Source organism: Anolis carolinensis, chromosome 4 (genome assembly GCF_035594765.1).
Source record: "Anolis carolinensis isolate JA03-04 chromosome 4, rAnoCar3.1.pri, whole genome shotgun sequence".
Classification (NCBI taxonomy): Eukaryota; Metazoa; Chordata; class Lepidosauria; order Squamata; family Dactyloidae; genus Anolis; species Anolis carolinensis.
The window spans coordinates 125,845,290-125,859,572 of NC_085844.1; the positions used below are offsets into that span (position 1 = coordinate 125,845,290).

Sequence of the window (14,283 nt, forward strand, 5' to 3'; positions counted from 1 at the left end):
CACATTTTCTGATCAATTTCTTCACACATTTTCTCTTTCACATGCACCTTCCTTTGAATCTGTGAAGTAATTCAGGTTGCCTTGAATTATGTTTATTTCTTCTTTCAAAAATCATAGAGCACCAAGATCATTTTAACATGCTTTAGGAATTCCAGGCTACATTGAAGCTAATGGGAGTCACAAAGTTAAAATGGTGAGGATCCAGTTAGTGCAGAGAAGCAGGAAAACATTTTATTTGTGGAATCCCTCTACTTGTATCTTACACAAGTATTTTTAAAAAATAATGTTTTGTTTAGGAAAGAGAGGGATTCAGGAATAGGGATCCTCAAACTTTTTAAGCAGAGGCCTGTTCATGGTTCTTGAGAGCGAATTCCTATGCACATTGTAGATATCTTGTTTGTAGTGCCAAACAAACACGAAAGAATAATACAATATTTAAAATGGAGAATAATTGTAACCAACATTAACTTATCAGTACTTCAATGGGAAGTGTGGGCCAGCTTTTGGCTGATGAAATAATTAATTTAATTAAGATACTTGTGTGCCTTCCAAGTCATTTCAGACTTAGAGCGGCCCTAAGTCTAAAGTTTAGGGCAGGCGTCAGGTAAATGACCATGGAGAGCCACATCCGGCCCACAGGCCTTAGTTTGCGGACCTCTGTCCTAGAACATCAATTAAAAGGATGCAATGTTCAATTAAAGAAGGTGGGTTTGATTTACCAGATCTTGCCATACATATATCATTGGAATATTTGTTATCTTGCATTAATAGGTCTTATTTCTTCTCTCAAATCAGGTGATCCACCATGGTCAGGGTTGGAATCTTTTTGGCATCTTTATTGAATGGGCAGCATTAGGTTCTCAGTTTGTTAAAACAGAGTAGTGCCTACAATTTCTGTGGTTAGAACTGCATGCCAAACATTGTCATACCAATTGCAATTTGGCCTGTACAACCACACTAAATTGACTCTATGGGGAAATCTTGATTTTAAGATTGGTAAAATTTGGTAATCTTATGGAAGGTTTTTACTTTGAACAAATGAGGTTTTTTACTTTAAACTAATTACAGTATAGTCTCACTTATCCAACATAAATGGGCCAGCAGAACGTTGGATAAGCCAATATGTTGGACAATACGGAGGGATTAAACATCAAATTAGGTTATGATTGTACAAATTAAGCACCAAAACATGATGTTATACAACAAATTTGACAGAAAAATTAGTTCAGTATGCAGTAATGCTAAGTAGTAATTACTGTATTTATGAATTTATCACCAAAATATCACGATGTATTGAAAACATTGACTACAAAAATGTGTTGGATAATCCAGAATGCTGGATAAGCAAGTGTTGGATAAGTGAGACTCTACTGTACTTACTGCTGATCAATTTCTGTCCTTTTCAATATAATTCCAACATGTGCTACAATCTAGATTTTGTCCTTCAGCTCCTGGTGCTTCTCAGGCTCCTTTAATATTAGAAAAGCAAATTGGGCTTGATTATCTATCTATCTATCTATCTATCTATCTATCTATCTATCTATCTATCTATCTATCCATATTACATACACAAAGTGATATGAAAACTTTGCGGCAAGAATGAAATATGGAATTCTAATGTCAGGTTTTGAGTAATCCATGGTTTGCTGCTTTAATTTCTATAACAAATATAGCTATAAACCACAACAGAAGTTGTTGTTGACTATATTTAACTATACGGGGCAATACAATGCCATTTTATGAACACTTAGGCCTGGGCTGTGGCGCAGGCTGGTGAGCAGCCAGCTGCAGTCAGCTGCAACAAATCACTCTGACCAAGAGGTCATGAGTTCGAGACCAGCTCGGAGTCTGCATTTGTTCAAACTGCTAGGTTGGCAGGAGCTGGGGCTAACAGCGGGTGCTCATTCCGCTCCCGGGATTTGAACCTGGCACCTTTCGGTCTGCAAGTTCAGCAGCTCAGCACTTTAACACACTGTGCCACCAGGGGCCCCAATACATATTTTTAGACTCTTGGAAATCTAGAGCAAACACACATCAGTTGGCATAATGTTCCTCTTACATTTTATGATTGGCAAGATAATCTTGCATCTATTTTCCCAAATGACACCAACAATACTCAGTTCACAGGTAATGAATTTGGGAGAATGGAAGGAACTGCTCTTCTCCTCCGTCATTATAAAAGGATCGATGATGTGAGTGGAGTACCAGCCTGTAAAGAGAAATGAAATGAGCAATTTTCAGTCTTGCTTATTTCTCATTTTTTGTGTATTAGTGTAGAGATACCAAAGACCACAGGCCATCTCCCCACAAACTCTTTAAGATTTTTGTTTTCCTTTTCTTTGTTGAAATCTTGTACTTTTTTCTCAACTCTTTCAAAAGGTAAAGGTAAAGGTTTTCCCCTGATGTTAAGTCCAGTCGTGACCGACTCTGGGGGTTGGTGCTCATCTCCATTTCTAAGCTGAAGAGCCGGCATTGTCCGTAGACACCTCCAAGGTCATGTGGCCGGCATGACTGCATGGAGCGCCATTACTTTCCCGCCGGAGCAGTACCTATTCATCTACTCTCATTTGCATGTTTTCGAACTGCTAGGTTGGCAGGAGCTGGGGCTAACAGCGGGCGCTCATTAATTCTTTCCTAGTAAACATCCGACTACCTCCTGCAGATAACTCAGTTTGAAGCCCTCCTGATCAGGTCTGCAAGGTTCTTAGCAAAAATGTTCTTGACAACCTGTGAAGTGCAAGCCATCCCTTGCCAGAAGCCCAACTTCATTAAACCTCAGACTATGATCCGGCAATCCAAATCTTTCCTGGCGGCACCATCTGCGAAGCCAGTAATTCTATTATCCTTCCCTCCCTTCCTGGACTGTACCCCTTATCTGGGAGGAGAGATGATATGGCAACCTGGGCACCAAGGCCCTTCAGCTTCCTGCCCATAGCCTCCCCATCCTCTGTGATCTCCCAAAGGCTACACCTTGTAGTGTCATTGGTTTCCATATAGACTAATGGTTCTCAATCTATGGGTCTCCAGTGTTTTGGTCTACAACTTCCAGAAATCCCAGCCAGTTTACCAGCTGTTAGGATTTCTGGGAGTTGAAGGCCAAAACATCTGGGGACCCACAGGTTGAGAACCATTGATATAGACCAAGAGGAATGGGTAACAGACATGGACTTGACAAGCCTGGTCAGCCTCTCTGTTACATCTAAGACTTTTGTTCCAAGGAGATAGTATAGTCTTGAGCCATCCTATCAGGCCTGCAAACCACATCTTCCATTCCTCTCAGCAGGGAGGAATCACCACCACATATCTTCTTGGAGGTTTGGTAGGGGCTGCCCAGAGTCCCCTTCGGGGTGAGAAGGGCGGGATATAAATGTCGCTAATAATAATAATAATAATAATAATAATAATAATAATAATAATAATAATAATACTGACTCTTCCGAGGACACCCACACACCCCCTGAAGACAAGTTCTGTTGCACTTCATGCTGTTTTGCATCATCACCGATGCTAAGGAAAACTTCGAATTAATCTTGTAATTGACAGAATTATTCCTGGTTCTCAAAGTAAAAGGAGTGGCCTCCTTTTGAAAGATCCCCTGTATGGTTCTCCTGCTCTGCAGTGTCTAAGGCAACCTCTTTCTCCCCAATAGGCTGGAGCATGGATATCTAAGGGCCGGGTTAAACCCTTGTGCTGCTGAACTGCTGACTTGAAGGTTGGCAGTTCAAATCCACAGGACGGGGTGAGCCCCCGCTGTTAGCCCTAGCTCCTGCCAACCTAGCAGTTCGAAAACATGCAAATGTGAGGAGATAGGTACCGCTTCGGTGGGGAAAGGCAAAAAGACGTTTCAAGCAGTCATGCCGGCCACACAACCAGGTGTCTATAGCCAATGCAGGCTCCTCGGCTTGGAAACTGAGAAGCCCAGAGTCAGAGATGAGCACCTCCTCCAGAGCCGGAAATGGAAGGAGAAGCCTTTGCCTTTTCTGTGTATTTGTGTCTCATTGTAATTCATTGTAACAAGACATTGAATGTTTGCCCGTGTCTGTTTATATGCTGTAACCCGTTCTGAGTCCCCTTGGGGAGAAGGGTGGAAGATAAATAAAGTATTATTGACATAAAGACATAGTATGATGTTTTTAAGATGTTTTTTAAAGATGTTTTTAAGATGTTTTTTAAATTGTTGGTTTTAGCTGATTCTTGTAAGCCGCTCTGAGCCCTAGGGGAGTGGCGGCATATAAATTTGAAAAATAAATAAATAGTATGACACAGCAAATGAAATATATATGCTGGATTTTGTATTACAAAATCACGTCGAACAATTCCCAAGTGTTTAGGACTGTGTGATGTATTTTCGGATGATGTGTGCATATCCCAGTAAGGTGGCCTTTTGAAGTTGACAGATCGTAATTTTGTCAATGTTTCCAAATGCTGGCTGAGATGTTTTTGGCACAGCACCCAGTGCACCAATTACCACCGGGACCACCTGTACTGGTTTATGTCAGAGCCTTTGCAGTTCGATCTTGAAGTCCTGATAACGGCTGAGTTTTTCCTGTTGTTTATCATCATCATCATCATCATCATCATCATCATCATCATCATTATACTGGAGCCTCAAGGCATTGGCCCTTCTCTTCCAAGAAGGCCACTAGTAGTTTGCACTTGCTGCAAGTATAGCTATCCACATCCTTGGGCAAGAACACAAACATGGCACAGCTGTTGCAGGGAACTGCATGAACTTCCCCGCTATCCATTTTCAGCAGTTTTAAATAGAAAATGAAGTAATGGAACAGAAATCTGGGTCTCACTTGCAAGCTCTCCCTCCAGACACCAATGCAAATATCCCTTTTTGTCTTGCCTGTTCATCCCTCTCCTGTACAGCACTACCTCCACAGGATGGTAAACACTTTCATCTAGGCAATGTTCATTGTTTGAATCCATAATACAACCTGGGAGGCTTCTTTTATTTTTTTTAAAAAAAGAGTTTAAATCCAGATTATCAAATTAGATAATCCAAATTATCTGATTTGCACGGGATTATGAATCTACACTGCCATATAATCTAGTTCAAAGCAGATACTCTGGATTTTATATGACTGTTTAGCTTAGATTTTTTATTGTATGAAGACTTTGGTTCATCCCTTCAGCCACAAGAATTTCAGAGCTTGCTGCCTGTCCATTACTCCATCTTGAGATGCATTTTTCTTTGGCTGGACCTTGGTTTCCTATCCAAGATAAACTATATTTATCTTGGGTAGGAAACCCAACTTTTCCAGCCCACAGTATTTACCTCATTCAGTCCTTACCCGACGCGCTCCTTAGAAAAACAAGCTAGATTGCACAGCAGCTACAACACCATTTCTTTATTACTATTTCTAGACCCAACAAGTTCAAATTCAGAACATGTGATTTGAGTGAAAAGCACTTGGAGCAATTGGGTCAAATCATTCAGGCAGAGCTTATGTCAGATGTTTTCTCATAATACAGGAATTAACTGTTCTGTAATCCTGTCTGCCTCAGACAAAAATGTGGCAATGACCAAAGTGACACGTCTAATAAGAATGTGACATAAAATTGGGCCAAATGTCCTGGTAGTGACCATATGCTGTTGTGCCTGCTTGGAGAATCCACAGGGATTTTCAGGGAAGGAATCCTCCTGGTCACTACAGGGACATAGCCTTGAGGTATAAGGGTCATCCGAAAATCTACTTCAGAGCATTTCAGAGAGAAAAACATACGTGAAAATGGGTTGCCGTGAGTTTTCTGGGCTGTATGGCCACGTTTCAGAAGCATTCTCCCCTGATGTTTCGCTCACATCTATGGCAAGCATCCTCAGAGGTTGTGAAGTCCGTTGGAAACAAGGCAAGCGGGGTTTATATATCTGTGGAAAGTCCAGGGTGGGAGAAAGAACTCTTGTCTGTTTGAGGCAAGTGTGCATGTTGCAATTGGTGACCTTGATTATAATTGAACGGCCTTGCAGCTTCAAAGTCTGGTTGTTTCCTGCCTGAGGGAATCCTTTATTGGGATGTTAGCTGGCCCTGATTGTCTCCTGTCTGGAATCCCCCCCCCCCCTTTGAAGCTGCAAGGCCATTCAATACTAACACTAATCAAGGTGGCCAATTGCAACATTCACACTTCCCTCAAACAGACAAGAGTTTTTTTTCCCCATCCTGGACAAATATATAAAACCCACTTGCCTAGTTTCCAAACAGACCTCACAACCTCTGAGGATGCCTGCCATAGATGTGGGCGAAATGTCAGGCGAGAATGCTTCTGGAACATGGGCATACAGCACGGAAAAATTACAGCAACCCAGTGACTCCGGCCATGAAAGGCTTTGACAACACATATGTGAAAAGTCTGTAATAATTGATGACAGTCAAAAGAATTGAATACACAGGTAAAAAGGCCCAACATATTCTATATTCAATGAGAAGGATGAGCAGGAATGTCATAGAAAGCAACATCCCACAGTCTTTGTTTTATCAATTTCAGTGCAGTGTCGTAGCCCAGATGGAAAAGGAAGGATGACAACAGACTAACTGAAGCAGCTTTATAGGCACTGAACCAGTCAGTGGCGTATATAACCATCCTGAGAAAGATGAAGAAGAAAACTCATGCCCCGTTTAAAAATATTAACCCTTACACCAGAATGTTAAAGCTGCCAAACAGGCCCCTGCTAACAGGGAGCCTTCTGTTTTCTAATACTAGAACTATATGAAAACATATTCTGGTAACTTGGAGATGAAGCTGAGCCTACTCTGAAGATCTTAGACAAACACATTTTCTTTGTTGTCGTGAGGTTGGAGTGGATGGCCATTATAGTCTCTTCCAAATCTACGACTCTATAATGTTAAGATTATAACTCTGTTGTTACCGCTTCCAAACAGCAGAAGAGAACAGTAATTGTGGAATTGTCTTAGCATGAAAGGAAATTCCCGTGATATGAAAATAGCACTAGATTGCAAACTGGCTAGTTGGTGCTTTTTGATCGGTGAGGAATCCATGACATCATGGAACGGAAAATCAGCCTTAGAAACTGAACACTTTTAACCTGTCCCATGACCATCTGCACTGGGAATATTTCTTTTCCCAAACCATAAGTTTACACCTCTCAAAATTAATTTTTACATCATTCAGTAGAAAAATAATTCAAAAACTTCCTCAATAGTTCAGCTCAGATCTAGAACAAGAACTGCACCATTAGCAAAGAGAAGTGTGGAAATGTTCCTATGTCTAAGTTTGGGCAAATGAACATTGGGGTCCATTAAGACATATTCCAGATAATTTATAAATAGGTTAACCAAAGTTGCCCAGTAGTGGATGGCTTCTTCTCCATTGGCTGAGAATGGCAAATTGGAGGATTAAGTGCAAAGGACCATTCCTGCCAAGGAGAAGGAGCCACGCAGCCACACTCCTCCTGCTTCGGTTCCTTTACAAGCAAGACACAGGAAAGAACGGAAAAGAGTCCCCATGTCCAAGAAAGGAATCAAACTCTCATAACAGGGGCTGCCTTTGGGACGGTTGCGGGAGAACTGTACAAGGAAGTGTGATTCCTTTGCTGTTCTCGAAGGTAGGGAGGTATGGAAGAGTTTTTGATGTGCAAAATCCTGGTGTCCATCACTTCACAATCTATCTGCATCATGACTTCATAGCCTTGGTCGTTAATTATTTTTTCTGCAAAAGAGAGAAAAGAGACACATGTTACTATATAGAAAAAATCTTCCTGGGTCTTAGGAAAAAAACAAAAGTAAGTTTAGCATGTCTTATTCTTGTAAACCAACATAGCCTCCTAGTAATTAATCCATCGTGTTGTCAAAGGCTTTTATGGCTGGAATCACTGGGTTGCTGTGAGCTTTCCGGGCTGTATGGCCATGCTCCAGAAGCATTCTCTCTGACAGGGTTGTTGTGTGTTTTCCAGGCTGTATGGCCATGTTCCAGAAGTATTGTTTCATGCCGTTTCACCCACATTTATGGCAGGCATCCTCATAGGTTGTGAGGATGCCTGTCATAGATGTGGGCAAAACGTCAGAAGAGAATACTTCTGGAACATGGCCATACAGCCCGGAAAACACACAACAACCCTGTGATTCCGGCTATGAAAGCCTTCGGCATTTCCTTGACATTTCACCCACATCTATGGCAGGCATCCTCAGAGGTTGTGAGGTCTGTTGGAAAGTAGGCAAATGGGGTTTATATATCTATACAAAGTCCAGGGTGGGAGAAAGAATTCTTGTCTGTTTGAGGCAAGTGTGAATATTGCAACTGACCACCTTGATTAGCACTGAATAGCCTTACAGCTTCAAAATCTGGCTGCTTTATATTATTTGAGAACATCGAAATGCTGGACCACTCTAACAACTATCATATCAGACTATACAGAGAAGCCATTGAAATCCACAAGCATGTGGACAATTTCCACAGAAAGGAGGAAACCATGAAAATGAACAAAATCTGGCTACCAGTATTTAAAAAATCTAAAATCAGGACTGTAAATAAACAACACTCAGTAACAGGGGAATTCCAGACAAGAAATGATCAGGGCCAGCTAACACCTCCCAACGAAGGATCCCCCACAGGCAGGAATCAGCCAGGCTTTGAATATGCAAAGCCATTAAATGCAAATCAAGGTGGCCAATTGCAACATTCACACTTGCCTCAAACAGACAGAGATCTTTTTCCCACTCTGGACATTCCACAGATATATAAACCTCACTTGCCTAGTTTCCAACAGACCTCATAGCCTCTGAGGATGCCTACAATAGATGTGGGCAAAATGTCAGGAGAGAATGCTTCTGGAGCATGGCCATACAGCCTGGAAAACTCACAGCAACCCAATTAATGCAATATTTTTTAGATAATCACATACCAGCTAATTTACAATGTTTCAGTATTTTGCTTGGTACTTGTAATTTCCTGAACCTACCCTTCCCCATTTCTTTTTTAATGATATTGTATTTCATTTTCACAGTTTTATGACATAAAGGAAAAGGGAACAAAGGGGGGAAAAGATGGGAGCTAGTACAAAATATATGTTGGTCACAGAGTTTTGTTAGTAAATTAATTCTATACATGAGTCTGTTGTATCACCAGTGTGAAGAGGGGTGTGAAGAGGGGGGAATAGCTGTACATAATCTTTAACATATAACATTTAACATATTTGAGGTCTTGACCCATAGTTTAAGAAACTCTGGTTCAGAGAAGGGGGAGTATCATGGACCTCCCCATCTGATTCAGAGCCGTGTTTTATAGGCCTCCATTGGACATCAACCAAAGATGAACGGGATTCATCCTGTTGCTGAAGGAAGTACAATAGAGTCTCGCTTATCCAACGTAAACGGGCCGACAGAACATTGGATAAGTGAATATGCTGGATAATAAGGAGAGATTAAGGAAAAGCCTATTAAACATTGAATTAGGTTATGATTTTACAAATTAAGAACCAAAACATCATGTTTAACAACAAATTTGACAGAAAAAGTAGTTCAATACGCAGTAATGCTATGTAGTAATTACTGTATTTACGAATTTAGCACCAAAATATCACGATGTATTGAAAACATTGACTACAAAAATGCGTTGGATAATCCAGAACATTGGATAAATGAGTGTTGGATAAGTGAGACTCTACTGTAATGCCATGGAAGGATGTGGGGAATCCAAACACACGGTAATGACAGGGTGTAATAGAGCTGGAAGAACCATCTGTCCTTCCTTTTCATCTTCTACTCAAGCAGTTCCAGAGAAATAGAGGGGACTTGCATAGGGGATCTTATTGAAGAGACCTTGGGTTCAGAAGTCTTTTGAGCAGCTAGGGCGGAAGGCTCGTGTTGGGGTGCTCCAATGTTGAGGGCGACAATGGAGAACCCGCCAAAGCTGATGCTGACTTTGAGATCGAAGTTTGCATAGACATTGTGGTTAGCGCCTAAGAGGTCCTGGATGACGCCAAGGGCTTTCAAACAGAGGAGGAAGAAGCAGCCAGTGGTTTCTCAGGCTTTGAGAGCTCCAGGGCAGTGATAATCATTTTGTAGAGAAGGGCCTTCTAGTGCTACTCTCTGTTCTCCCTTGCAGCTGGGTAAAGTCCTGCCAATGCTTGCAAAAGTGAATCCTCTAGGCCTCGTGCCCAGGTCTTGTCCAATTCTATGGCTACTGAACCTGGCAGGCAAATACGCCTGAGCTCAATGCCTGATATCTACTATAAAGCAGCAAGGCGCTGGAAGTGACAGTAAGTTATATCCAAGATGCCTGTCATTGTCCTTAGGAACATTTTACCTAAGGAAAAAAAAGACTTGGAGTCTGAGTGGCAGCCAGCCAATGATCTCCTTTCATCCAGAAAAACTAGCAGCCAACGTCTGTACAATATGTTTTTTACGTATAATGACACAAATGGAACAGACTCTCACGATATGGGATATACATTATTTTCTGTTTACTGCTGTCCTGGGTAAATGTGGACTCCAGCTGACAGTCCTCAATTAAGGACAGCAATATCCCATAGCATAAAACACCAGAGACTTTGGAAAGACTTGAGACAACAAAAAATATGAAAAACAGTAAGCAACAGCCTCAGATGCCACAAGATTCCCGGCGGATGTCAGGTGGTGCAATGCCGGTTAAACATTATAATCTCTCCAGTGGTGTGGGGCGTAGACATCCTGTGATGATGTGGCATGTCTCATTAAGAGCCACATCCACTGTTTTAACATCCGTATTCCACACTGGGCATGCATATTCAGCAGCAGAGTAGCAAAGCACAAGGGGGACATGAGAGAAGCTTCCCCGCAGGATCGTGACACATCCGGGCATTCCCTGTGCAACATCTTTGTAGACGGCTGACTCTCTCACAACCAGAAGCGAATCGCAACATGCAACCAAACAAGGCAAGCAGTTGTTGCTCCATAATAGTATCAAGTTGTTTCCCATTTGTACAAGCTGTATGTTACCAATACAGTAGAGTCTCACTTATCCAACATAAATGGGCCGGCAGAACGTTGGATAAGCGAATATGTTGGATAATAACGAGAGATTAAGGAGAAGCCTATTAAACATCAAATTAGGTTATGATTTTACAAATTAAGCACCAAAACATCATGTTATACAACAAATTTGACAGAAAAAGTAGTTCAATACACAGTAATGCTATGTAGTAATTACTGTATTTATGAATTTAGCACCAAAATATCACGATGTATTGAAAACATTGACTACAAAAATGTGTTGGATAATCCAGAATGTTGGATAAGCGAATGTTGGATAAGTGAGACTCTACTGTACCAATCTTAATAACGTTGCTAATATAAATTGGCACTTATTTCACATAGATGCAGAGGTTTCTTGTTACAGGGTTGTTGTATGTCTTTCGGGCTGTGTGGCCATGTTCCAGAAGCATTCTCTCCTGACGTTTCGCCCACATCTATGGCAGGCATCCTCAGAGGTTGTGAGGTATGGTTTTCTCCATACCTCACAACCTGTGAGGATGCCTGCCATAGATGTGGGCGAAACGTCAGGAGAGAATGCTTCTGGAACATGGCCACACAGCCCGAAAGACATACAACAACCCTGTGATCCCGGCCATGAAAGCCTTCGACAACACGTTTCTTGTTACGTTCGTGCCACACACTGCAGCCAACACACAAATGTGTCATGACACACCGTTTGTTATGATGTACTGTTGAATTATACATTAAATGAAAAGGAAAGTCCTATAAGCTATGGAAAAAGCAGAACCTCTGAATAAACGAGCTGGGATATGTTTGACAGAAACTGAACCCAGACAACCAAACTCTTATCCAGCTGGCCACCATGAAAGTAGAGTTGGAAAATATAGCAAAGTAGATAAAACCTTGAGTTTAACTATCAGATGGGAGTGGAAAAAAGTTTCAAGCAAGCTAAGAGAGAATGAGGGTTGAACTGTTTGTACATAAGTAGTGCAGCTGTAACTCATCCCTCGGCTCAAGTCTTGCAAATGCTACGACTCATTGAACTGAGCTGCTTTGTGTCTACCATCCAGTCTATTTGTGAAATGTTTCTATCAGAAAAGTTGCTACATGTTACCAAATCCTCGTTCCCTATTTGCTCTAATGCTCACCTTTTTTTGGCTAAATTAACTCACCAAAATTTAGTGTGCGCATTAGATTTGCGTCATATGGTAATCTGATAGAGGGAGCTCATCCGCACTCTCCCCAGGTTCGAATCCCACCCGGGGAGAGTGCGGATGAGCTCCCTTTATCAGCTCCAGCTCCATGCGGGAACATGAGAGAAGCCTCCGACAAGGATGGTAAAAATATCAAATCATCCGGGTATCCCCTGGGCAACATCCTTGCAGACGGCCAATTCTCTCACTCCAGAAGCGACTCAAGTTGCTCCTGACACGGAAAAAAAAATGGTAATCTTAGTACTGAGCAAAGCAAAAAGGAAAGCTGCTTCAGGAGCTCCGATTTGAGGCACATCATTTCTACTTTAATAGCCATGGCTCAATGCTATGCGATCCTAGGATTTGTAGTTTGGTGAAGCATCAGCATTCTTTGGCAGAGAAAGCTCAAGACCTTGTAAAACTGCAGCTCCTATGACTCCATAACACTGGACCAAGGCAACCAAAGTGGATTCATTCTACAGCATAGATGAATCCCAAGGGCTTTCTTCTTCATTGCTGAAGTTTGGTGGTCCAAAACTTTTGTTTTGAAAGGAATTATAAGCAGGCAGCAACTGCCATGCACACCTTTTTTTGGCCAAATTCGCCACTGCACATTAGATTCAGCAGCAAAGATTTATTTTTTTGGTTTCAAGGTTTTGAAAATTGAGGTGCGCATTACAATTGATGGCACATTGGATTTGAGTAAATGCACATACAGTATATGAAAGTCAAAGTATGTACATTTGTTGGTTTGTTTGATCCACAAAGACTCCTACCGTGTTTCCCCGAAAATAAGACAGTGTCTAATATTAATTTTTGCTCCCAAAGATGTGCTAGGTCTTATTTTCAGGGGATGTCTTATTTTTCCATGAAGAAGAATTCACATTTATAGTTGAACAAAAAATGAACATTTATTATGTACTGTACAGTAGTTGTCATCACAAACCAGCATAACCAGACAAACTGAATCCTATCAAGAATTTCTTGTTACTACCATTATTTCCATGTACAACTGGTATGTACATTTCCAGTCCTGCATGCTCTGGTGTTCTGTTTGGCAGGGGCTGGGCATGCTTCCAAACAAAAACTTTGCTAGGCCTTACTTTCAGGGGAGGCCTTATATTTAGCAATTCAGCAAAATTTCTACTAGGTCTTATTTTTCGGGGATGTCTTATTTTCGGGAAAACAGGGTACATAGCTTGATGTATCAGGATCAAATCTAAATACACATACTCATCATAATCCAACTTAAAATACTGGTGGGATTTGGGGGAAGGGAGGCTGATAGAGGATGATGGAGATTGCAGCCCAGCCACACCCAGAGAGCTGTATGAATCCCACTTGCAATAGATATGGAACAAGTATGGTACATATACCCTTCATGGTCCATATTAAATTACTAGTGGGGTTGCAGGAGGGAGTGAGATAAGATAAGATGATGATGGAAGCTGAAGGCCAGTCACATCCAAAGAGCTGCATGATTACCATCTATGACTGAAGTCTTGAATCTCTTCCTAAGCAATCAAAAAAGCTCAGCCTACTTTCCAGACTACATCTTCCAACATCCTTACTCCTTCCTAGGAAGTCTGGGGACGATGGGAGTTACAATCCAACACCAAGGCTGAGCCATCTGACCAGTTAAGAAGTGTTAAGAGGAGAGCTGCAAGTTGCAGCCCAGTCAGAACTGCAGCTGATGGGACTTGCAGCTGGCCAGATCTGGACCTGATGGATGTTGCACCCAAGCAGGTCTTGGGTTAATGGGAGTTGCAGTCCAACCAGGTTTTATGATGAGGATAATGAGAACTGGAGTCCAGACACATTTGGAGAACTGTGTGAATCCCACCTACAATGGAGCTGGACCAAACTTAGTACACATACCATTGATGATCCAACTTACCATACAGGTTGGAATAGGGGGTTTCAATAAAGGATGATAGGATTTGGAGCTAACCTGCATCCGGAGAGTTTTATTTTCACCTATTATAAATCTCAACCAACCTTGTACGCATATCTGTCATGATCCAAGTTAAAATACCAGAGGGGTTGGTGAGGGGCAGATAGAGCATGCACAAAGTGCCACAAACAATGAAACACAAGCATTTCTCTGCAATTGTTTCTCAGCATTGTCAGTTACTTTAAGTGATGTGGGAAACAGC

At 41.6% G+C, this 14,283-nt stretch overlaps 1 protein-coding gene across 1 annotated transcript in view; it reads right to left on the reverse strand.

The window, feature by feature from the left end:
- Nucleotides 1-5,342: 5,342 nt before the first annotated feature.
- The window catches only part of atf6 (activating transcription factor 6), a 68,474-nt gene continuing 59,533 nt past the window's right edge, over nt 5,343-14,283 (reverse strand). Inside the window, exon 16 of the mRNA XM_003219841.4 lies at nt 5,343-7,671. Coding sequence (XP_003219889.2) covers nt 7,484-7,671 — 188 coding nt within the window. The 3' untranslated portion in view covers nt 5,343-7,483. The remainder of the gene's footprint in view (nt 7,672-14,283) is intronic.